At 34.6% G+C, this 27,342-nt stretch overlaps 1 protein-coding gene across 10 annotated transcripts in view; it reads right to left on the bottom strand.

Annotated features, from left to right (window-relative positions):
- The window catches only part of ANKRD44 (ankyrin repeat domain 44), a 155,066-nt gene that overhangs the window by 4,808 nt on the left and 122,916 nt on the right, over positions 1-27,342 (bottom strand). For 8 of the 10 annotated variants that reach the window (XM_087919766.1, XM_087919764.1, XM_087919757.1 and 5 more), the window contains 10 exons: positions 26,325-26,526; positions 23,692-23,770; positions 21,778-21,895; positions 20,338-20,551; positions 19,404-19,491; positions 18,018-18,101; positions 16,763-16,908; positions 6,752-6,834; positions 4,241-4,323; positions 3,949-4,040 (listed from right to left, as the gene is read on the bottom strand). In XM_087919766.1, the coding sequence (XP_087775892.1) occupies positions 3,949-4,040; positions 4,241-4,323; positions 6,752-6,834; positions 16,763-16,908; positions 18,018-18,101; positions 19,404-19,491; positions 20,338-20,551; positions 21,778-21,895; positions 23,692-23,770; positions 26,325-26,526 (1,189 nt within the window). Of the gene's footprint in view, positions 1-735; positions 916-3,948; positions 4,041-4,240; positions 4,324-6,751; positions 6,835-16,762; positions 16,909-18,017; positions 18,102-19,403; positions 19,492-20,337; positions 20,552-21,777; positions 21,896-23,691; positions 23,771-26,324; positions 26,527-27,342 lie in introns of those variants that run through there. The other 2 variants (XM_087919763.1, XM_087919765.1) reach the window with 2 other exon arrangements.

The raw sequence follows: 27,342 nt of genomic DNA, 5'->3' as shown, positions 1-27,342 counted from the left end.
AAAAACAGGTAGTCCACAGTCCTGGAGGACAATGTGAATCAATATGAGCCAAGACACTGTTAGACTTAAATCACAAGATAGAAGTTCATGTAAGAGTTATTCTAAGAGCAATGTCTTTCACTCAAAAGAAACTGTGATATTTAAGAAAACAAATTAGTAATATAGATTACTGTATTTTTACAAAAATAATAATCTGAATAGCATTAATATAGTGGATGATTAATTCTGCAATATTTTCTATTAGAAAGTTAAATAAATAATTCAAATGTTCAATTTTAGCTAAATCCAATCATGTTTATTAAAATGTGACAAATGAGTCTCTCTCTATAGGATAAGCACTGTGCTCTTTACTATATATTGGTTATTGAAATAGGGAAATCTCTTGTAGAGAAAATGAAAAGCAAGTGGCCTCTTAAGAAAGTGGTTAGTTCTTTCCTTTTGTGTATATGTTCCAGAATATCAGGGAAGCTTGTTAGATATTCCATGACAAACAGCATCATAGAAATTGGATGTCAACACACACACACACACACACACACACACACACACACACACACGTACATGCACATACACAGTCTTTTTAAAAAGCCTCTTCATAATTTTCTGCACTATGCAATGAGAAGGAGGCTTGATATCTTTCCACATAGAAGAGAAATAAAGTATTAACAATAACAGGAACAACAATAATCTATAGAAAAAGACACTGGTATTTTTTTCTGCATAGGCAATACTTTCCTTAGTTTCAACACAGTGCAAATGAGACTAGCTTCCCAATTAGGTCTTTCCATATATTCAGGAAATTGAAATCAAAAGTTTTTCACTTCTGTTCTTGGTTAAATATGGCTTTCCAAAGCAATGTTTAATATTGCTGAATACACTTGCTGAAGCAGATGAACTTTTCAGAACTCCTTGTTGCTAGACAGGAAATAGGAAGAATACTCAGCCCCAGGGGAAGAATAGGTTCATTATATTTCACTAATCTAATGAATGAAGACTAAACAAAAACGTTATGGGCAATCTATAGTCGATATCCCAATAATTATTGTGGTGCACTAAATGCTAGAATGTCTATTTTAAGATATGATATTTAAAAAATCACAGCATTTAGCAAATCATCAACATGAAAGTGCGAAAGATGTTCGTAAACTACGTATTTGCTAAAAAAAACACCCAAATACATCTACTATTAGTGGGTTGCCTTTTATATACACACATTAATATGGAAATTGATATTGATGCCATCTGTACTTATAATAATTAATTTAGAATGTGGACTTCCATGTAGCATTAAGTTACTTAATGGATGTTTTCTATCTGCTATGAAAATAAAGGGAAGCTTCAGAATAGTTCTGAAGTCATACAGAAGCAATTACAGTCTCATTTTAATTCAAATACTGTATCTAGATAAAGAAATGGCTCAAAACCATTTTCCAATGGAAATGAAGGACACAGTGCTGTATTCTGTTTCATGTAGATAGAATGTTAATTAGACAAGTAGCTGAACTTTACTTCAAAACTGTAAGACAACATTCACTACCCCAGATGATGGTAGGCTAACTCTGGGGACTCAGGGTAGCCATTAGCATATCCTCTTTTGTGTACCATCAACTGGCTGCAATCACTAGTGTTCTGCAACCTTTCAGCAAGAGCAGCAGCACTAGATATGTATCACATAATCAGAGCAACAAGTGTGCATGTGTAATGCCTACTGGAATACATGTCTTATCCTAGGTCAGGGGTGTCCAACCTTGGCAACTTTAAGACTTGTGGACTTCAACTCCCAGAATTCCTCAGCCAGCTTTGCTGGCTGAGGAATTCTGGGAGTTGAAGTCCACAAGTCTTAAAGTTGCCAAGGTTGGACACCCATGTCCTAGGTGGTTACTACCTGCTTGCTAAGACTTTCCCAACTATTTTGCCTGTGAGGCTTTCACAGATGTTAACTACTGAGGTAGCTAGACAGTGTAAGCCAGTATTATAGCATGATCTCAAAATTGTGAAAATAGTCCGGATGTCTTGTTCCTTGCCCAATCTTGTGGGAGTTTTTTTTTTTATTTAGGTCTTGCTAAATTAGCCTGACCTACAAAATGGTTTTGGATATGCCTTACTTGTTATAATGCTTAGTAAATTATTTCAAAGCATACATAATTACAAATAAGTTACTTATCTCATTGGCTGAAAGTACAGCCTCTAGGAATGGTTACTGAAATAAGGAAGTTGATCCTGAACGTTATTCAAAGCTTTCTGAATAAACTGAATCAGGGTTAGTAATGAAGAATTGCTGGGAGGATGAGTTCTGTTGTTAAGGACTACTATTATAAAAATCTTTATTAGGTGTTTGCCTTTCCTTCTGTTAGTGGGTAGAACCCTGTATTCTGCCCACTCTAAAGTTCAATAAACTTGGATGCAGCAGATTTTTGGATCTAGGGATTTTTGGCCTTCAATTAGTGTGAACAGTGGGATTTGTTATACATTTATCAGCAAACCGCTGGTAGAGGTGTGTAATTTTACAAAAATACTTTTTATAAGATGATCTCATTTTACGACAGTAATTGGGACCAGAATTTCCATCACAAAGCAACAGTCATAAAATGCAATATCACATGACCATGTGCTTAGGAACAGAAATATCAGTACTTCCAGTTGCCTTCATTAAGTGAAATCATCACAGATTGAAACTACTAATGTCTTTTTCAAGATTTCACAGAATTGGGAAAAATGCCTTCTCCAAAAACTGAGGAAGAAGATTGGTATGTATTTGTGTGTCTGTTTGTGTGCGTGTAACTTATTTCAGTCCTTTCTTCTTATTAAAAAGAAATTAAAACACTTAACTGCCATCATACAATTCAAAATTATTTGTTTAAGAACTAGTTTTGCATTTTTAATAAAAAGTACTTTGCATACAGTAACAGGCCTTCCTTCCCCCCATGAAATGCCTTTAGAATTGTATGGACTTTTTGAATATTAAGAAAGATATCTCTTCCTTAATAAGTAAGGAAAGAAGGAGTCAGTGACTTCATAAAACATACCAGTATTTTTTGGTATAGCTTTTCTTCAAAAGCCCAGTTCCTATTCTTGGATTCTAGTTAGTATTTTACTTGTGAGTGTGAAATATCTGGCCAACATTTCATTAAAATGATTAATCAGTAGCTCTCAAAAGGCCAAGATCCTAAAAGCTATATTAAGCATATGCTTTAGACATCCATACATCCATATGAACATTTAGCATATTTAATACAAATCGCTTTTCAAGCATGACAGTACATGCCAAATGGATTTAAGCTTCTCTCAATGATTTGTAATGTAGTATATAGGGATGATTTATGAAAAACATATAAGATATGAGCATATAAGATCCAGATTGAGATATGTTTGATCATACATTAGTGTACTTTTCCTAGAAGGTTACCATCTAATGATCAGATATGTCAGTTGCAATAGTATATATGAATTCAAGATGAAAAGTGATTTGCCTAAATATTATTCATTATGTTATATTCATTACATTTCACCCAAGGCTGCAAAATGGCAGTGACTTGTTGTGGAAAGAACAGGAAATAATTATACCTTCAGAAAGAATGAGGATACAGTTAAAAATTATGTTATGGGCTTTGCATTCTTCCATAAAATGAATGCATTAATACATTTAAAATGTAGCCCTCCTCCTTATAAGAGTTCTGATGTCTTTATAAAAATAAAAAATTCTAAGTTTTGTTACTTTACATAAGGTATAGTCAACAAAATGTTGCATGTGAAATAATAATGGGACTTGTTTTTATACAATAGTTTAAATAGAACTGTGTTTGTGGTAACACAAATTATATTTTTGCAATTTGGAAATTAATAACCATCAGCAAACTTAAAAATATTTTAGAAACACATATTCATATGTAATGAATAATGGCTGCTAATTTATTGTTTATAAATGATAATATGAATATCTTCACTTACCATTTTCATCTACTGCCTGTACACATGCCCCCTTTGCTAACAATTCCTCAACTACCATCTTCAAGCCATTCTGTGCAGCAATATGAAGAGGTCTAGAAAATGTAATATCTAGATTCAGTAGGTTTGATGTATTTCAAAAAGTCTACTATAATATGCACAGTTTGTTCAAGTGCTTAATTACGTTAAAACACTGTGAACTCTGATTGCAAACTGCAAAAGTATAAATTATATGACACTTTACTGTTATCAAAATTGTTAAATAAAAATACATGTTAATTAAAATTATACTCACGTTTGCAATGCATTGTTTTTTGCATTAATAAGGCTCGGTTCTTGTATCTTGTCAAGTATCAACAAGGCACATTTTTCATGACCCTGGAAAACAAAAACACACACTATATCTAACTGTATTTGGAACATTCTAAACACATAATTTTTAAATCAGATCTTAGTTAATTATTAAGGAAAGTCTAGCAGATGTGAGAACAGAGATTTTCATCTGAAAACTTTGGAATGCATTAAGCTGAAATAATGAGATGCTTTTATTGAAATGTACTTATTAGTTTATTAGATCTTTTCATTCTTTCTAATGGTAGAATTTGTAGCGTGTCTAGGTTTTCCTCCCCTGCCAGTGATGTACTGCTGGTGGGGTTGGGGAGACAAACTACAGTAGAATGAAAAATACTGAAAGGCTACCTAACTTGTCCAAGCTTACAAAATGCATGTTGTTATTGCATATCTCTTAATCACCCGCCTCTTGTTTTCTACTTAGCCAAAGCTAACACACTGCAGATTTTTTTGGGGGGGATACAATCAGTTGCAGCAAGTCATGATATTCAAGCAAAGGAAAAAATGATGTAAATTGTTCTTTAGGTTTAGAGAGTTTTCCTTGCTCTGTAAGCTTCCTCTGTCACCATTCCAACTGTTTGACTCAGTAATGTCTGACTGAAATAAAATTCAAGCAGGGGTGGGATACGACAGGGTTAAGTACTGGTTTGGGATTTACGACCTTCCCTGCACACTGTGAGATGCGCACCTGTAAATTGTCATCAGCATGCTGTGTACAGAGACGCAGCCTTTGAAACAGCCCTCTTTTCCTGCTTTTTTAACTGCAGCTGTGCCTTGTTTGGCAGCTGAAGTTGAAAAATCAGGAAATAAAGATCAAGTAAGAGCCCAGGTGGGCGGGTGGGCAAAAACATCAGCAGACATAGAACCGGTTCTATGTCTGCTGCTCTTCAGAGCTACCAGTTTTACAGAGGTGGACAGAACCGGTAGAAACCCACCCCTGAATTCAAGTATTGTAAAAATGCTGTTATAAAGCTGGGTTGTTTGTTTTTTTAAATTCACTTTACCTTACTTTGCCTTATTTAAAAGATTTCTTTTGACATCCATCTTAAACACAACTAAATAAAACAAATAGCCATAAAATCATAATAGTAAAACCATAAAACCAAATAACAGGAATTCCCTAGGATAAGACAGTGACTATTGCTCACTGTCTGCAGGATTATTTCCTTTAAGAATATAACAGTGAAGACTCAGAGAAGCTGATAAGTAAATATAAATATAAATATGGCATTCAGCTTTGTTCGGGTATTTTCCCACGTCATTGTAGTTGTGCTTTTAAAGTTGTAGCAACGTTTTGGCAGAATCTCATCTGCCATCATCAGGCTTCTGTATAGAGAAGAGAACTATACAGAAGCCTGATGATGGCAGATGAGATTCTGCCAACTGCTACAACTTTAAAAGCACAACTACAATGACGGGAAAATCTCCGAACAAAGCTGAATGCCTACATGTAATACCTGCGAAAACTTAAGAGAACATACACACACACACACACACACACACACACACACACACATATATATGTATATATATATATACATATATATAGGAAAGCTATCTTGGGTTATGGATTCATGCTAAAATTAGAAATTATCAGAACTAACAAAGAACCAGCAAAATCTACAACATTATCTACAAGCTAAAAAACTGTATTCTAAACTTTATCGTTTGTTTACACCTTACACCAATGGAACATTCAATTAAAAAAATGCAATATTATGGGGCTCTTTTCAGACTGTTAGCAGACAAGCCAATCTGGCAGTGCCATTTCCAGGCCATAGAATATACAGGTAGTCCTCATCCTCCGGTTGCCTTGTTTAATGACCACTCATGTTACAAGTGGTATAAAAGTTTTACAGCCAATCCTCACTTTTACAACTGTCTCATTATATGATCATGTGATCACCAGTTGAGTTCTTTGCAACTGGCTTGTCACAAGTAGAGTTAACAATGAAAGCAGAAGTAGAATCATAAATCACAGTTATGCGTTATTTTGTTATTATTGTGTTATTTCAATTAACGATCATGGTGTTAAGAGACAATTACTTGTCCCAGTTGTGGCTGCTAAATAAGCACTACCTGAACAAACAATAAAAATGAACTTTTCAATGAGAAAGGGCAAATTCTGTTGAATCTTTTGATGAGGATTTATTTTAACCAAACTTTCCCCATCATAATTTCATTTAGTTTTATGCACTGTATTTTAATATAAAGATTTTAAAATTATCACATTCATAAAATATATAGATAGAAACTAGGATGTATTGGTTGCTGCAAGTTATATAATATATTAAAAAACTATATAACCATAAACTTTGTAGTAACCCTGTTTCATACATACTTAATTTACACAGGAATTATTTACTCTTTAACACAAGTGTCAACATCTGACATATTTTACACACTTTTGAGGACATGCTGACACAAACAGAACCAAACACAATTTTAAACATACTTTACTGCTAGCCAAGTGCAATGATGTATTCAAGTCATTATCCATCAAGGTTAAATCAGCCTTAGCACTGTTCACCAAAAAATCTAAAATACAAAAAAACCAAAATATTCCATAAGTTTACATCCATAACACCAATTCAAGTATCTTCAGACTTTCAGATGAAGTTTACATAATAAATTAGTAAGAAAAATAAAACTGTGATAAAAGAGATCAGAACAAAATTCAATAAAGTCATGACATAAAGCAATGTTTTTCCGAAAAGGGCTTTTAGTATTACTATTTAAAAAGCACAGTGCAGTTATTCTAATTTTCATTCATAATTGATCTTCTGTAATATGAAAAATGCTGGAAGAAACTGTAGGAAAGGTAGGATCACAAAGGGTGAATTATTTTGTCTTGATCATGTTTGTTCCATGTTTGTTCTAACCTTGGGTTAGAAGGATGAATGGGTTCCGGGTGTTATGAGGAACATGGATGGAGGGTTTTGAACAGAACTTTTTTTGCTATGGTTATTTGGTACTGTTGTTTGAATTTTGTTAAGCTGTCCAAAGTCATCTGGAATGGGGCAGCTTACAAATTCAGTTGTTCAAACAATCAATTTTTATTCCATATTTCATTTTTTTTTAATTCTGAACATGCCTAAGCATGTATGGTAAACAATTTATATGTGACATAATTTCATCTTAATTATTTTAGAGATAAATTTATTCATTTATTCATTCATTCAATTAATTAATTAATTAATTTAATTAATAATAATAAGTCTTTATTGATTAGCCCTTGGGCCATATCAAAGTGCAAAGTTCCAGCAACAATTTGTTACTAAAATTTAATAAAAGCAATTCAAAATGAAATTTGATAAAATACTATTTAAAATGGAACTTGATAAAATACAATTTAAAATGGAATCTTAGACAAAATACGATTTAAGATGAAATAGTAATAAAATACAATCCAAAATAAAATTGTAATAATGTACAATAATTTAAGATATGGATAAAATATAATAACATTATACTTGGGAGTCGCCCTTGCAATCTACCCTAATTAAATTTATTTGCCACCCTTCTCATTTCAAAGCAACTCTGGGAGAGTTATATCATTAAAATTGCAAAATATAAATTTCTATAACAATAAAAATGAAAATTATAATGATAATAGAATTATAGTTTTAGAATTATAATAGAATTATAGATGGGAAGGGAAGAAACAGGTTGTGCCTGTTAACTCATCAACCACCCACAGTGTGATGCTCCCACATTGGTGTCCAAGCCATCTGGCACAGCCAGGTTTTCAGGCTCTTGTGAAGATTAGACGGATGGGAGCCGATCTCACCTCAGGAGTAAGATGTTCCAAAGGGCAGGAGACATTGCAGAGAAGGCTCTTCTCTTGGACCCCACCATCAGAATTCCTTGACTGATGTCTGCAGCATGCCTCCTTTGCCAAGGTGCATGGGGCAGGCAGGCCAGTCCCAGTGGGTGAGACAATTCCTCAATAACCTGAATCCATGCCATGCGGGGCTTTAAAGGTAATAACCAACACCTTGAATTGCACCCAGAAGCAAACTAACAGACAGTGCAGCTTGGTGTAACATGGGCACCAAGAACTACCTGTGCTGTTGCATTCTGCACCAGTTGAAGCTTCTGAATCTCTTCAAGGGTAGTTCCATGTAGAGTGCATTGCAGTAGTCCAGAATAGAGATGACCAGGTTTTGAATGATTGTTTAACATTTCGTTGCTACTATTCCAAAATAATAAAGTAACAAGTTGATGTTACTATTCCAAAATAATATTGTTGATGTGTTCCCTCTCTGTTCTTTCCCAGTAGCATACTACAGAGGATGGGAATTTTATATTCAACATTACTCAGAGGACCAGTTGATAATGAATAATTAAAACTGTATTTAAGAATGACATTATGCTAATAGATTATATCATAGTTTTTCTTTTAAAAGGTAGCATATTTATTAAAGACAGGCAAGTGGATATGGAATTTTATGATGCGCAACTGCTGATATAAATATACCTCAAGGAATGTGTGTTGAAAATATAGGAGGTAAAACCAGAAGAAATAGTCTACAATAAATGGGTGCTGGATAAATGAATGTGGTCTGTCTACAAAAGTGAATGGCCAGTATGAAAATAGATTGAACAGACTAGTCATATAGAAAAAATTAACAAAGTAGAATTGCAAAACAAATACCTAAAGAAATAGATATTGGAATGAAATGAAAAGAAGGAGAAAATAAGGATATAGCTGGATGGAGTTAAGGAGATCCTAAAAGAAGAGAGATGGAGAAATGACTTCCGGTGGCAGGACAGGGACGTGAAGAGGAGGAGAAGCCCAGCTGCGGTTTTTGAATACCTTTTCTTGCGTTTGGAGCGATCCTCAGAGGATACACGAACCCCGGAGAGATTCATGTTGGCATAGGGGACCCTCGGGTTGCAATGTGGGAGAAGGCAACTTCCTGGCAACGAAGGGAAGAGCCCCTGAGCCCAGTGTGAAAGAGCCAGCTGCCAGCATATGGCGGCTCCAAAGTCCGGTCTGCCACTGACGTGACCAAGCGAGAAAGTGACAGCCTGTAAGATCGGTGTAGAAAGAGGTGCAGAAAGACTACAGTAGTGAAGAGTGAGATTGGCGTGAGATTTCTTTTCCTTTATTGTGAGTAGTTTTTGTCGGAAGTTGGGGAGAAAAGCGGCCAGAAAAGCAGCTTGAAAAGCGAAAGTGTGACAAGCATGGGTGGAAAGGCTTGATTGTCAGAGTGAAAGTGTCGATTACAGTGTCTGAAAGGAGAAGTTTGTGGAGAGAAGAAGAATACTGGAAAACTAAGAGATTGGTGGACTCGAGCTTGTGAGTGGTTTGCTATTTGGGATTAGTCTCTAGATAAAACCCGAAGAGAAGGGAGGCGACGGAGGAGAAATAAATGCGGCGCTGAAAGCGATACATTGACTCTCTGAATTTAGCGTAACAAGATTACAGACTCTACTTAACACTGTTTGTATGACAGACTCCTAAGCGATTGGGAGGAGAACACTATTGGATTGAGGTGAAAGCAATAAGTGAAGGAGATTAGGACATTGGACTTAAAAGTGTTGGGAAAAGGAAAGGGGAAAAAAGAAGAAGAAAGAGACTAATTGAAGTCTGGGAAAGACTGACTGTTGACAGCAATTAGTCAGCACTTCCTACCATCCTCCTTCCGGTGTGCCGGAAAAGAAATACAAAAACCCAAAAAACTTTAGCTTTAATTCTGACCTTATAATTCTATTTCTTTACCACTCTACTCTATCTTCTTGAATCCTCCCTTGGCATTATTTTCACAAACTTAATATTTTGTCTTCTATTTACTTATTTCCTGATGCTAAGGTAAATCCTTTTTTTCTTCTCACTCTTTCTCTCTCTTTTTTTTCTTTTCAATAACATCTATAAATTTATTTACTTAGAAAAGGTATACTGATTTCTACAGATTTAAGTGCTAATTGATTTGATTGCTTTGAATAATTAGCAATAAGGATTGTAAAATATTGCTGATTTAGAATATTTAGAATATTTAATATTAACTTATAGCATAAGACAAAGGTTTATATAGACTTAGAAATCTTAGAATTTTTTTAAAGTTGTAATTGGGTTTGATTTGATATATTATTTGTTATACATATTTATATTTGTCATACAAACTTATCATAGAGAATATTATATAGTATCGGATAGCGCTCTATAATACGGGAATATAGATTGTGCAAACTACGTGCCTGACTGAAGACATAGAATCAAAAATAACACGTTTTGGTAGTCCAAGTAATTAGACCTGAAACCTTACTTTAGGGGCAATAACACTGAATGGTGATTTGGGACAATATAATTAACATAGTTCAACAGCAAAAACAAATTCTAAAAGAGATGACCTCCACAACAACCACGGCCCTGAAAACGGGAAGGATGACTACCCCGACCCTAATGACCACCTTGACATCAGCTTCACCAACAATTCAAAAAACTATTGAAGAATCTTTAACAGGAGAAAAACAACCCAACGTCTCCAATGCTAATATACAAGCTACCCTACTATCTTTGCAAGAATCAATGTCCAAAATGCAAGAAATAATGATCAAGAACCATAACGAAACTAGAGCAGACATCAGTGAATTAAAGGAAGAGATGGGAAAGCTAAAAGCGGAGATGAAAGCAGATATACTTAAGGTGGAGGATAAGATTGGGGCACTGCAACAGGCTATGGAAAAAATGAAACAATGATAAAAGAAATAGAGACAAGGACAGAACGAACGGAGAAGAATCTAGAAAGGGTAGATGAAGAATTAAAAAACGTAACTAGAGAAACGGAAGATTCCCTGGTCCATCTAGAATGGACAACAGGATAAAGCAGCGGCATATCTGAGATTTCAGAACGTGGAGGAATCGAAGAATGAAGAATTAGAGCAGCTAATGGCAGGATTATTGGCCGAACTGTTAGAGAAAGATAAAGACGATCTACTCAAGGAATTCAACGAGGTTTATAGGGTCAGCACTAGTTACGCAAGACGCCACAATTGTCCGAGAGAGATCCACATCCGTTTCACAAGAAGATGTGTGAGAGATTTAATACTCAGACTGTTGAGAGATGAAACAATAACATACAAGGGCAAAGAGATTACGATCCTTAAGCAAATCCCAAGAAAAGTGAGGGTCATAAGACAAGATTACAAATTTCTAGCCAATTATTTAAACAAAAAAGGAATCCCATTCAAATGGTTAATCCCGGAAGGGATGCTAATAACATGGAAAGAAAGAAAAATTAAAATAGACTCTATGGAACAGGCACAAGACTTCTACGAACAGTTAGTAGGCACGGATGATCAATACACTAAGGAGGAAACCAAAAGAAATCTGCAGGAAGACCGAAAACGCTATAGAAATAAAAAAGAAGGATCCCCCCAAAACCAAGGGAACAACAACCCACATCAAGAGAGAGAAGAACCAATCCCACAACAACCACAAGAAGAGAGCCGAATTATCACAAGACAAAAAGCAAAACAGATCTAGTTAAATGGAGAAAGGAAAGAAACTCCTTTCTATCAATATAAATGGTTTAAACTCAACATCTAAAAGGAAAAGGATATTAACCAAACTAACTAAACAAAATGCCGATATAATATGTCTACAAGAAACACATATTAGGAAAAATGATGAAAGATATTTAATTTGCCCGAAACTAGGGAAGCTATTCACAGCACCAGCAGATAAACATAAGAAGAAAGGAATTGCAATATACGTGAAAGACGACTTAAAAGCGGATCTAATTTGGTCAGACTTGGAAGGAAGAACTCTGGTTGTACAAATCTCGATTAATTTTATTACATTTTTATTGGTAGCAATTTATGCTCCAAATGAAGAACAAGGAAAATTTTTTAAAGATCTCCACCCAAAAAAATAAGTTTTGAAAAAAAGGAACATCTGTATGATAGGCGACTTTAATTTTATTGCTGACTATCAAAAAGACCATAGTAATGCGAGTAAGAACAAAAAAGGGAAAAGAGAATTCTCTAAGTCTTGTAAGGATATGATGAAAGAACTAAATTTAGTAGATTTATGGAGAAAATTAAACCCAGAAGATAAACAATTTACATATTACTCTAACCCACATAAAATATGGACAAGAATAGACATGGCCTGGATGAATGGGGAATTGGTAAATGAAATAAAAGAAATCGAAATTTTACCAAACGAATGGGCCGACCATAACCCAATTCAAATAATTTGGAGAGGCAAGGGAAAATCAAAGAAAAGATGGACACTAAACACTCATTTAATAAGTGAAGAAGAGTATATTAATAAGCTGAAAGAGGAATTAAATTATTTCCTAAAGGAAAATGATAATGAAGCAACTTCGAAACAAAATATCTGGGATACAATGAAGGCAATCATAAGAGGAATAACAATCTCTTATAATGCCATGAGAAATAAAAGAAAATATGCCCAACAAAACAAATTACAACAACAAATTAAGGAATTAGAAATTCAATTACAAAAAAACCCCCAAAACCAAAGAATACAAAATCAGTTAATAACAACTAAACATAAATTGAATCTATTCGAACAAGAAAAAATGGAAATAAACCTGAAAATGACTAAACAAATTTATTTTGAGTATGCAAATAAACCAGGATGGTTATTAAAAAAGGGAAAGAAAAGAGATTGATACACCAACTAATGGGTGAGAAGGGCGATTTACAACACGAGATAGAGAAGAAAAAAGATATCACTCACAAATACTTTGAAAAATTATATAAAAAGGAAGAAGTCAACGAGGATAAAATAAGAAACTATCTAGAGGAAACGAATGACAGGGTAATTGTAGAGGAATGGATAGAATTACTAAATAAAGATATTACATGGCCCTAATTGAAATCAGCAATAGAGAATCAAAGTAATAACAAATCTCCAGGACCAGATGGGATTCCGGCAGAATTATATAAAGCACCCATGGAACTAATTGGACCACTGATGTTGGAAGTGTTTAATGAGGTACTTCTAGCAGCTGAGATGCCAGACTCGTGGAGGGGAGCATTGATTTCGCTGATCCCGAAGGAGGATGCTGACCACAGATATATTAATAATTACAGACCAATCTCACTCCTAAACGCTGATTATAAATTATTCTCCTCCATTATAGCTAATAGATTAAAACAAGTTTTAAACCCACACATTCACGAAGACCAAAATGGATTCCTCCCGTCTCGACAAATAAAGAATAACTTAAGAACAGTTATAGATGTCTTAGAATTTTATGAAGCACATCCGGAGAAACAATTCGCACTTATGTTCTTAGACACAGAAAAAGCATTTGATAATTTAAATTGGCATTTTCTAATTCAAAAAATTTATAACATGAATCTTGGCACTAAATTTGAAAATATCATAACAACAATTTACGACACACAACAGGCCAATATATTAATAAATGGGGAACAAACAGGTCCAATAAAAATAGAAAAAGGTGTTAGACAGGGCTGCCCTCTCTCACCTCTTCTCTTCATATTCGCTCTAGAATCACTTTTAACACGCATTAGGCAAAATTCTGAAATTAAAGGATTGAAGATTAAATCAGAAGAATATAAATTACAAGCGTTTGCTGATGACATGGTCTTCTTTTTGGAGGAACCAATAGAAAAAGGACACAATTTAATAAAAGAATTAGAACGATTCGGCGCAGTTGCAGGACTTAAAATCAATAGAAAAAAAACAAAATTAATGACCAAAAACTTAACAGAAGACCAGAAAAAAGAATTAGAGGTAACGATGGGAATACAGGTAACAAAAAGAGTCAAATACCTAGGAATATGGTTAACACCACAAGGTAAATCACTTAAAGAGAATAATTATGACAAATTACTCCAACAAGTAAAGAAAGATTTAGAAACCTGGAGCAAGTTGCAGCTTTCTCTATTGGGCAGGATTGCTTCGATTAAAATGAACATATTACCAAAATTTCTATACCTATTTCAGACAATTCCAATTAAATTACATAAAAAATTATTTGAAGAACTAAATAAGATGACACTCAAATTCATTTGGCAGGGAAAGAAAGCCAGGATCAAGGTAAAGGCATTACAAGATCTGAAGAGTAGAGGGGGACTAGCACTTCCAAATTGGGAATTATATTATACGGCAGCCACCTTACTATGGCTAAAAGATTGGGTGAACCTACTCAACAAAAGAACACTATTATTAGAAGGTCACGATTTGCAGAGAGGGTGGCACGCCTTTTTATGGGAAGTGGGGAAACCCAAGCAGTCATACTTTCATAGACATCTTATCAGGGACTCACTACTAACTAATTGGAAAAAAGTACGCAAAAAAAACACTATCTAAAAATACCGATTTGGCTATCAACAATGGAGGCAATGGTACACAAAATTACAAAAATGATCAAATACAAAGATTTATTAGACCCACAAGGAAAACTGAAAACACGACAAGAATTACAAGAGCGAGGATTTAAAATTGATCAGTGGGTATATCTCCAAATCCACAGTAGATATAAACAAGACAACAAAGATTTTGGAATTTATAACAAACTTCAGTACTTAGATAAAATTTTATTAGGACCAAACAAAAAGAATATAACTAAATTTTACAAATATTTACTGGAAGTAGAACTAGAACAAGGAGATAGTCAAAGGAAATATGATAGCCTGGAGCAGGAATGTTGGACGGAGTATTATATTAACAGAATGGGAAAGGATTTGGAACAGAAATAACAAGATCACAAAATCGGCAGCTTATAAAGAAAATACATACAAAATGTTTTACAGATGGCACCTGCCCCCTTCGAGGTTGGCGAAAATGCACCCCAACCCGAGTCCAAAATGCTGGAAATGTAAAAGCATGGACGGAACTTTTTTCCACATGTGGTGGTCATGCAAGGAAACCCAGAAATACTGGCAAAGAATTAGAAAATGGCTGGAGGGGATAACCAAAGAACAAATTGAATACAAAACCAGAGTCCTTCCTATTAGGGATTTTTAACAAACAATTATCAAAAAAGATGAAGTATATAATAATTCATATTTTAACTGCGGCCAGGCTAGCGTTCACTCAGTGCTGGAAATTACCTCACACACCCACAGAACAGATGATTATCCAGAAAATTTTAGAGTGCGCAGAAATGGACAAATTAACTCTAGCCCTAAAAAACAAAGAGTCCTCAATATATTATAATAACTGGAATCCCTGGTATAACTGGTTAAATCAAAGATAGACCGTTTATAAGAGAAACTTAGTCGAGGGTAATTGAAGTATAGATACTGATAAGATGTGCGTATACGATACAATTTAAGAAGAAAAGATCTTACAGACTGTCAAAAAGGATAATGTTTTTAAATGTTCACCTTTCTTTTCTCTCTCTTTTTTCTTTCCTTTTCCTCCCTTTTCACATTTCTTTCTTTCTTTTTTTTTCTGGCCTTCGTCAAGGCCTTGTTTTTTGTGTATATGTTGTAGATTTGTTTTTTTAATTGTAAAATTAATAAAATTTATTTTTTTAAAAAAAGAAAGATGGCAAGTTTAAAAATCTTGTTTGAAGTGATATGTGGGTAGAAGCAAGGACAGAAAGATATAGAAAAGTAGAGAGAAATATAGTCAGTGTAAACTGGATTTACTTAGATTTTATTTAGTTTCACTTATTTGTAATCTTCTACTCGCTACTTCTTAATTTTTTTTATGCTTTGCTTAATGTTGCTTGTTTTGTAAAGGAATACCATAATACACATATCTGTGTGGGGGGTGTATGTGTGTGAATGCATCAGGATGGGATTCAACCGGTGTTACTACCGGTTCAGTGAGAGTGTGTTTTGTGGGTGTGGAGCTTTTTCAACCTCAGCTGTGCTTTTTCTTTCCTGCTTTTTCAACCTCAGCTGTGCTGCGCAAAGCAGCTGAGGTTGAAAAAGCAGGAAATAAAGGACAGCCAAGAGCCTGGCTGGGCGGGTGGGCTAAAAAGAGGCCCAAAAGGTCATTGCAGGGAACCAGTCCAGTATCTGCTGCTCTTCAGAACTACCGGTTCTATAGAACTGGGCCGAACCGGTAGCATCCTGCCCCTGGAAAGCATGCATTGCTTCTGAATAGTACATCAGTAAATTCCTCCTTTATTCTTTATTTACAGAATCAGAGTAGTTGCTTAGATCTTCTGATGCATATTTTTTTCTTTTGCTACATACAGGTTATCACTTTTTCTTTTCCTTTCCCTCCAACTCTCAACAGCTTCTCTCTGTCTTCCGCCTTTGAAGTTCTGAAGTCTTGAAGTTCTCTTCTACTGGCCCACCTTTCTTCTAAGGAAGTTGCCAATTAACCCTTTGCCTGCGTTCCACCCACATAATAAACAATCTACTCAGCAAAGATAGGAAGTTTGAAAGATCTGCAGACGTCATAAATAGAAGCAATAAGGATTTTTTTTCCTTACCTAACAGAAAGACCTATATGATGACATCAGTTATGTTCAGTTCCTAGGAAGCAATTCCTTACCTACAGTCCCTACATGCCCCTTTTCAGCAGCGATGGTAAGTGGAGTTTTCCCTGAATTATCTGCAGCATTTACTTGTGCATTGTGACTTAAAAGTAGCTGCAAACATTCCACATGATCAGCAAAGGCTGCTGCATGAAGTGGAGTTCTAGGAAAAAAATAGAACATAGAAACATTTGGCTAATTGAGTGATTTATTATTTCCATCATTTATTTTTATTTATTTCTAATTCATCTCTCAATCTAATATTTCAGGAAAAAATATATTATCATTTAGAATAATAAAGTATTATTCACAGGTGAAACATAATTCAGCACAGAAAAAAAGCCACAAAAAGGCAGAGATGCTCAATAGCAACATAAATCTGATTCCTTCAAATCTTAAAGAAAAGGGATATATAGTTAATAATTACTTAAAGGGAGACAAGTGTAAGCCTTATAAAATAAAAGGCATAGGAATTTCCCAAAGCCACAACAGACAATGCTTTATTATAACATTTCTGTGAAGAATTCTTTATGAAGGCAGTCAATACTTGGTTTTAGCTGAGTTCAGCACTAATTATCAACAGTATCATGTGCCATCACTCCACTGAACACCTAATTCCCACAGTGCTGCCTTAGGCTAAAGGTATTTACCCATGTAGTAGGCTGTACGGCTATTATCTTTCTCATCTTTTCATTTTTCATTCTTTCTCATCTTTTCATCTTTCCTACTATCTTCTTCAGTTGGTATCTATGATTTATCACTTCTTGTTTATATCTTTTGATTAATAGTTGTAATTATGATTTATGACCTGTGACCTATCACTTTGTTGTATGATTGAGAGGTTATGCACTGGAGACAAATTCCTTGTGTGTCTAATCACACTTGGTCAATAAAATCGACCCTTCCCTTCCCTTCTATTCATCTATGAAATTGGTAACCCCAGCTTTTTAAGAGTTTGCTTAGTTATATTTCAACCCATCAAATACAATCAATTTGGTATTTCTTCACTGAAGCAAATGTCTTTGACTTGGTGGAAAACTTTATTAGTGGAGACTCCCTTTCCTTTTATTTCCTCTAACAATCCTTTTTGAAGAGTTGGTGAGATAGGGAGGAAACATAAAAATGTTTTTGTTTCATTTTACTGACAGATGAAAGGCTTCTCCATTAATAAATGAATACAAACCACTGCCTCCGTTTTTAAAAGGAATTATAATTTATTATAAATAAAACAAATTAATAAACTACACAATATTTCATCCAAGTAATTCTTACCTTCCTTTTTCATCTTTGCAATTAACAATGCCACCACCAAATGCCCCAATGAGTAGTGAAGCACAGTTTTCATGATCATTTATTCTGTTAAGGAAGGATATGATTTAATTCCATGTGATTTATTTCATTAATTTGATAGCATAGTTCAACTGGATTTCCCTGGGTTTACTTTCAGTCCAGAATTTTGGTAGCCTGGGTTTATAGCTTTGTTTATAGCACAGTTTGCCCAGTAAAACATGTACAATTTATAAATCATAACTGAACTGGTTCACTGACCTTTACATATTATTCTCCTTAGAACTGCCTATATGTTCACATGCATGAACCACACTCCATTGGCTTTTTTCACAAATTACAATAAATGCAGAGGGGGAATCAAAACATGATACGGACAGTTCCCACTTTCTTCTTTCTTTGTACAGTCACTTTCCCCTTTATACATATTACATACTGCATATAGACCTCCTATAATTTTTAATAGAAATGTGTGAAATGATTTCTTTGAAAGATGTTCATTTAAAGCAAGGTGATGTATTTTTTTAGTTTGTTTCTTATTATAGCTTTCCTGTTCATGTAACTCTGGCAGTCTGGGATGCTACTTTCATAGCTACTTAGCCGCAACAACAAACAAAGCCACAATAATACACTTATAGACAAGAGGGCTTAATACTGAAAAAGTCAGTGATGTAATTCTGTCCCCATTTTTACTTTGACTACATCAGTATTATTAAGGATAATAACATCCACAGGCTTTGATTGAAGAGAGAGTGGAGTTTTCAACATAGTATCACTAATCAAACAACATCGTTGTCATTAAATAAGTTTTCCACAATTTATTTCCAGTAATCAAACACCTCCTCAGCTGTCATGAGTTAACTCCAAAAGTTTCTGTAATTAATATGTACATGTGCAAGACTTTTTCCTCTTTCTGATCTGTGCCCATTTAATACTTGGATGAATGATCAACAGAGAAGATTGGACTGTAGGCTATGGATAGTAGCCTTAAAGTAATGGCCAACCACTTTTGTACTACAGGAAAAAAATGAAAATAATTATGACCATGTCTCATTAATATTCAGTTCAGGTCAAAACCATCTTTACTTTTGCTTTTATTAAAAACCTCAGACCATAATTTGAAATTAAAGTTTATAATACAGAAAAACTGGCAATCAAAACTACATAAACTATAATGGAAATGGTTCATTTCCTAGTACAGAAACTTGCTGATAAGGCATTTTAATTGCTTGCAATTGTGAGCATGGGTCGATTGGGGACTAATATTATAAAAATATCACTATCTCAGAGCTTTATTATTTTTAAATTCCAGCTTAACTTGGTGCACAGCCTAGGCTATAAGAAGTGAGATTTACTGCTATTTCTACTTACACCGCACAGTGCAATGGAGAAAAAGAGTTTCCATGAAAGTTGCGAAAAGCTTTATGTTCCAACAGTACCTCTATACAGTTTTCATTTCCTGTAAGAGACCAGATGATAATTTCAAGTGCTTAGTATTGTCAAAAGAACTATACTTTATCATTCAGTTTGATACTGATTCTCTAAAGATATTTCTACAGAATCAAAATGGTGCTCTCTATTTCAAGTCAGCATATTGTTCATGCTGACTAGAAAAAACTTCTCCAAAGTGATTGAACTGAAGGTACAAGTTACTAAACCTGAGATAGTTGGTATATGCTTTGTGATTCCCACTTTTTAAAAATAAAATAATTTTATTCATTTGGTAATATAAAAAAGTCACTGGGACTGCTGTTTGGGAGAGCCACAATTCCATCATTTGTCTTAATACGAAGTATCAGTGTGTTCAAAATACATATAAACCCCCAGTTTAAGACTATCCCCAGGTCTGCCCTTAAGTCAAATTTGTATGTAAGATAGGAGAGCATTATTGCATAATACTGTCTAAGTAGTATGATATGATGAATTGAACTATTGTGAATTTAATTTGAATATCTTTTTATTTAACTTAACTATAGGTCATCCTTAAACTGGGGTTTTCTTAACCCGGAGACTTGCTGTATTGCAACAGAGTGGCAGGGAAGGGGAAATTCTGACCAACTGAAAAACTGCTTAGAGCTTCAGTGTCAGATCAAAAACTGGACCATTCACAAGAAATTGGGTCAGCTGTCAAATGGAGACAATGCAGATCATACATGGCGTTGATCTGGGAATGCTGCCAAATCTCTAATAATTTACAACAATATACAGTTATTGTTTTAGAAGCTCTGTAATCTCTCTTTGCATGCAATTTCCATACTAAACTTTAATAGCCAGTAATAAATATCTGCTTGGCAGAAAAGATTACCATTATAAGAAGCCCAGTGCAATGGTGTATAGTTCTGATTATCTTTAAAATTGTAGTCTTCTGAAAGTGCCAACTGCATTAATTCACTCAGCCATGTGGCATGACCACGAGCTGCTGCATAATGTAGAGGTGTCCTGCCTCTGGCATCCTTACACAGAATTAATACTTCTTGTTCCAACAGCATTTGAATGCATTCCTCATGGCCTGTCATAATCTTTTTCAAATAAAATTTAAAAATTAGATTCATTTTAGTAAAATATGCCTTTCATCTCATAAAGCTATGCAAGATAATCAACAATCCTAAATAAATATAAATAAAAACTGATTTTTTTTTAGTAACTGAAAAAGCTTATCTGAAATATTAATGATAAAGATTTGGGTTGTTTCTGGAATAAAATATGTTCTGCTTGGGCGGTCAGTGACAAATAATTTTTTAGTAACTTGCACATGGACATTGGATACTGTCTTCTCTAAAAAATTAATGAAAAGAAATACTTTTCAGAGTGTTCGTTATAAAAATATACTCACATACTGCATCAAGAGTCCTTCCAGACCAAGAGCCAGTACAAACATAACAACTTTCAAAAGTGTTCCAAGCATGCTTGAAATAGTGACATTTTCAAGATGTTTATGATGATGGTGCATCTTGCATTGCTAGGAATTATTTTAATTTCCCCCCATGCATTCTTGGAAATATTTTTTTTTTAAATGGGCTACTTGAAAACAATAATGATTAATTAAAAAATATGAGGATCTTCAAAAAACATGTTCCAAATATTTCATTATTTAAATTTGAAAAGTAGAGGAATAACTTAGAAAATTAGATATGCTAAATAGAGCATCTAATTTAACATATGTCAGTAGGCATACACAATCCTACTATGAACCCACTGTGCTATGCATGGAAGATTATTGACAACACCTATATGTAAAGCTATGAGCAGAGCCCCCTCCAAAAGGATTGTCCTTCTTCTAATCATCATAAAACCTTAAATCCTTAGCAATTAAAATTTAGATTGCAAAAATTCTCCCTTTCTACCTAAAAAAATTGATTGCATCTCCATAAAGGCAGTTTTCTGATACTTTTCCCAACTCTAACATATATTTAACTCTAAATATGACCAAACTCTTCGTCCAGGGTAGTGCGGACTGCACAGCTTTTGTCGTATTTTCTTCTCCCATCATATCCATTCTTTTATAAACACTGCTTTTTTTTAAAAAAAAAAAAAGGACTAATTGAGACATCTAATAGAGCAGTTTCCAGCAAAGGTTTCCAGATCACTGTTACTTGCCCTTAGCAGCTTGCATTCAGAGATTTACATGATATATGTTAGAATCAAAGTCAATTTTATTCAATTCTGTATTCTTCTCTACCATTATTAGGCATATGTGCAATTGGAAAAACATACAGCAAAAACACAGGATAAAATGAGAAATTACCCCTCGGTGTAAAGCAGTACATCCCAGGATATCAGCTGCATCAACGGATGCCTCTTTTTCAAGTAACAAAGAAACAGCATCTATGTGCCCATAAGCCACAGCTAGCATAAGTGGAGTTCTAAAAAAACGAGAGGCCCATAACTGTCATCATATATTCCTGCTTTGTGACTTTATTCAATGTATTATTCAAAAGTATTTGCCACTTCTCCAAACACTGTAACATCCATTAGTTACTTTATATGTTGCCAGAGATAGCTAGATTTGGTAATATTGGAAATTCATGAAGCATTAATACAATCTTTGTCCATTATCTAAACACGAGCAGCAAAATGTTTATTTCTGATTAATTGTCTTTACCTAGCGCTGAGTCTCCTAACTTAATTGCTTCTGTTTGGGTATTCTTAATTTTAAAATGAACATGAAAAGGAATAGACATCAATTCAACCTACAATTATGGAAATAAAACAGTATGTTAAATGTCTCTCCCAAACATATCTCCCACTATCATTAATTTAAAAAAAAATCAAAACATGTGTATAATAACACTATACATAAGTAAAATAAATCTATAGCTAATCATAGTAAATAAAACTATTGCTAAGATTTTTATTTGAAATGAGACTGCATTTTAAAAGCCTCCATATTATCAACGAATCGTTTATTTGTAAAAGGTTATGCTTAATTTTTAACATTATTTTTGAAAAAATAAATGTAGAGTTCAATCTATGGAACAGGCCAGAGTCTACATAAAAAGGTTTAAGTGGAAACATTTTCCCATATCTATTTAGGAATTTGCCCATTTCAAATTTGTCCATTATGGGAGGAAATGGATAGACAAAAAGTTGTGATAGTTCCATTCTATCCTATTGCCCATAACATATGGCTATAATTATGAGACAACTTCTGGATTTTAATTCTTTGCCATACTGCAGTATTCTCAGAGTCAGTTTACAAAATCTGAAGGAAAAAAATGTTTTCTGCCTATCAGCAATTCACAACTGTATGTTCTCAGGGGAAGAGGTATGTGGAAGCCAGTGATTCATTGCATACAGAAATATGTGCTATTTTTTTAAAATGCACAAAGATTTTTATTTATTTATATTATTTACTAGATTTTTATCCCACTTGTATTTCTTTTGAAGTTGCTGATGGTGCAAGTATATCTAAGCCTCCTCCCTCCTCCTATTTTTCACACAACTGAGACATGGGCTAGGCTAAAAGAGAGGGTCTGACCCAAAGTCTCCCAAATGGCTTTCCTGACTTAAGCTATGGGATATAATCACATATACAAGAACTGACTCCAAGAAGAGAGGTTCACAGGGAGCTAGAGTAGGGTCATATTTCAAGATTCTGGTTCATATTAATAGGAGACCCATTATTAACACACAGTCTGCATTCATAAAGAGTCCTTTACTTCAAACTCTTATTCTCACTTTTACATCTTATCTAAGATGTAAAATAAAGAACACACTTCTGGCATCTGGCATGGGATGGGATGCTTTTTGTAGCAGAAATCCCAGAGAACATATCCTAGACATACACTGGCAGTGCAACACCAATTATAATAATCTCATTTCCTTAGGTTGCTGCAAATTTGCTTTTTCCATTTCTTGCCTCATACAGGCTTAACCATGATTGTTGTCCATGGTTACCAGTTTCTTACAGCTGTAATGGTTGTGTCCAACTGCTTTTCTCCTCTTTAACTCCAGTGTTAAAAGTTGAAGAACTGATAGCAGCATTATTAATTGGTTAGCCATGGCATGGGAAGGCGATCCTTACCTTAATTTGAAGATATTAAACTAACTTCTGAACACCCTTGAATGAGGACATGGCTACGATTGATATCTAAGTGCTACTGCTTAAAATGATCTCAAGGTCACTCATATCATAAATTTCAAAATGAAATAAACTTACTGTCCTTTGGCATCCACTACGTCAGGGTTGTCTGTTACTTCTAATAAAAGTCGTAGACATGATGTATGCCCATTGATAACTATAAAAAGGAAATACATACTTTAAATGTTTTTAAAATAAAAGCCGTGAAAGAGTCAAACTTGTATCAAGTATATCAATATTTAGGAGAAAATGTCTTTGAATAATCCATTAAGAAAGAAAATATCCCTATATATTCACTCTTGAAATTCATCTTCTAATATAAGAAATAAATATAGATATGAATTTTGATGATTCAATCCATATTCATTAATAGTTTAATTATTTAATGCTTATTCTCCAAAAATATTGACTGCCATTAGGTAGAAAAGCCAAAATAAATACTGGTATTTGTCTTTGATGAGATGAGAAAAGAGAGAGTTGAAAAACGACATTCATATTTTTGTACAAGCATTACATTTTTCAAGATTGTTTTCAACACTGCAGTAGCATCCAAAGACATATGGAAAATAGCAGCAGCAGCAATTTTGAGTTTCTTCCATGAAGAAATCCTACCTAATTATAGTCAAATATGGTCTGCTTCAACTGTTATTGGTGGACAATGTAAACTTGTATTTAGCCAACAGAGGTCTCTATCAGGCCATGCTAAGATAATGCACTACAAAATAATATACAGTACTTGGTTTATTTGTTAAAGACTCTAAAAATAAATGGCAATATATAATCAATTCTAAACTATGGCATAAGGAAAATTAAGTAGGTATATCCAATTACAGATGAGTTGATCTAAATTCTAAATGCCTAACAGCAAGTGCAACTCAAGAGGAGAAACAGATCTAATTCATAGCATGCTGACATCACCAACTGTAATCTGGTTCAGGAGGGACAGAATTCTGAACCCAAGAATTTGTTCTAAGGACTAGAACTTGAGTGAACTTCACAGACCAATCCATTTGGGTTATGCTAAGCTTTCTTCATTTCAGTGGTACAATTATGAAATGTTGGGGTACCATTTGGTTAGACAAAATGATACTACACAACTAGAGCTCAGAAGATCTGTAAACCCATTACTGCCCAACCCTGCGATATGTCATGATAATTTGATGAACTGGTAATAAAATTCAAGGATCATGATTCACTGTAGATATCTGATTACACATCATCTCTGTTTTGGGAATACAGGTAGTCCTTGGCTTAACAACCATTTATTTAAGCTATCATTTTATGTTACAGTGACACTAAAAAAAAGTGACTTACAACCGGTCTTCACTCTTACAATTTTAGTGTCCCCATGCTCATGTAAGCACAATCCAGGCACTAGGCATGTATTTACGATGGTTGCAGGGTCCTGGGTGGGTCATATGACCACCATTTATGACTTTCCCAGCTGGCTTCCAATAAGTAAAGTCAATGGGGGAAACTGGATTTGTTTAATGACTGTGTGATGACCCAGAGTGTAACATAAATATAACAAAATCCAAAATGTAAATAAATGTCCTTTAATGCCTCCAACTTGGCCTCACTATTCAATAATTCTCAGTTGGAGATAAAATGTACTCAAAAATAGTCTTCAAAAGAAAGCAATACAGTCCAAATTTAATGAGCAAATAGAGGTGAAAATAAAAACCAAACAAACTACAATGATTAAATTTCCACAACGGAACAGGAGAAGTATTTACCAAATTCAAGGAGAAAACAAGGCAGAGTCTGTTAGAAGGACGCCAACCAAGATAACGTCAAACCAAAATAAAACACACTTTGTCTCCAGCGTTTGCCAGAACGCAGGTCCAAACTCTTATGCAGTTCTCACACTTGCAGCCCATGAAGAGGATCAAGGCCCCCTCCTCCTGAGGAGACCACGTCTCTCCCTTATCCTCTCCTCCCTGTGTGCCTTAGGATGGATAGGGGATGGGCCTGGGTCCTCCTGACTGCTCAGCCGGTCTCTCCCCTTCCCCAGCCTCCTCCACAACCTCCAGAGCCAAACTTCCGCTCCCTGTCGGCTGTCCCTCCTCTCCCTCAGAGTCAGTCTCCACCAGGGGCATGACAGACTGTGTGATTCATTTAATGGCCAGAGTTATTTGCTTAATGACTGTGGCATAAAAGATTGTAAAATTGGGCACAATCATAGGATTACTCACTTATCAACAGTATCGCTTATCGAAGGAAATTCCTTGATCCAATTGTGGTAATAAATCAAGGACTACCTGTAAGAAATTGCTTACTTTATTTCTTTATTTCTGGAGATTTAGTAAATGTTCAATTTTAGCTTAGCTCATTTAGAAAGGAGGAGTTGTTCCACAGGGAAAAAACTTTAGAGATTTTCACTCTTATATTTTCTTATTCATGAAGAATTCAAATGAAATAGTAATTTTCTAAAATTGCTATAATTTGTTTCTCTCTTCAACCTGAATTATTATATAGAACTCTGAGGTCATACAATACACAAAGTGACCTTAGCATAATAGTGGGAACAGATGTAAATTACAGCTTGCAATTTTTGCTGCAGTTATCTCCCACTACACTAAGTGGGTAAGAATTTTTTCTGTTTAAAAAGGAACGGAACTCTGTCAAAGCTGATTATCCCCATGAGCTTTTCTGCATATCGTTCTGTTTTAACTGTAGTCAGTGTATCAAAATGGTAGCATCTCACCTACCTGAGGCATGGAGTGGGGTTCGCTGTGTGACGTTATCTTTCACTGTGACAGAAGCACCCTGATTGATGAGCGCTTCAACACATTCCACGTGTCCTTTAAATGCAGCAAGATCCAGGGCAGTACGTCCTTTTTCATCTCTAATATCCAGATCTACTAGTGACTGAAGCAGCACTTCTAATGCTTCATGGTGACCATTATAGGCCTAGGAAAAAATGAAGTACTTAAGACCAGTGATTTTCAAACACTGAGAATACACCAAGGTTTCTGCTGATATGAAAACTGAACAGTGAAGAAATCTCATTAGTCTCCTGAATCCTGTTTCACAATGTGGTATTTACCTCTTCAGAATAAACTATACTTTTCAGGGTTTTTCTCCGGAACTGCATTTTTAATAGATGATTAAAATTGGTACATAAACTAACCCTTTAGGGATTTTAACCTATTAAAAAGTAAATGAATTTAGACTAATCTTTGGAAATAAGTAGTACATGAATCTCAATAGAAAAGAATCTGTATTGGGTGACAAATGTTTTATAACCTACACCAATCCAAAAGAACCCCACGAGGCATATAACATCCATCAAGAAAGAAAACAGAGAAATGGAATACTAAAACATATTTAAATCCAAGAACCATCAACAAAGTACAAAAAACCTCCACAAAAGCTAAGATAAAGTAGTAGGTAAAAGACTAGTCAGTCAGCTGGACCAGAAGCTGAAGGAAAAGTTTTAATCAGTTTACATAATCACAGCAAAATGGAAGCTGCACATACTTTGGGGGTGAGAATACTTTATAAGCTGTTCTCTGTATGTATTTCTGTATTGTGGTAATGAATATTGGCCGACTATTTTGCAAAAAAATCCTTGAAATAGTTTGAGGGGGCAGCTCAGCAATGGACAAATTAACTGTAAATAACTTATATAAACAATTCAATTTAAACCTTCAAAAGTTTTTCAGATTCCATAGTGAGTATTTTACAGGTACTCCTCGAGTTATGACCTACTAGAGCCAAGCCTTA

This window comes from Pseudonaja textilis, chromosome 1, assembly GCF_049901715.1.
Source record: "Pseudonaja textilis isolate UNSWEBS1 chromosome 1, rPseTex1.2, whole genome shotgun sequence".
In the NCBI taxonomy this organism is placed as follows: Eukaryota; Metazoa; Chordata; class Lepidosauria; order Squamata; family Elapidae; genus Pseudonaja; species Pseudonaja textilis.
Note: the sequence above shows the minus strand (reverse complement) of the source record. Positions and strands in the feature narration are given on the sequence as shown.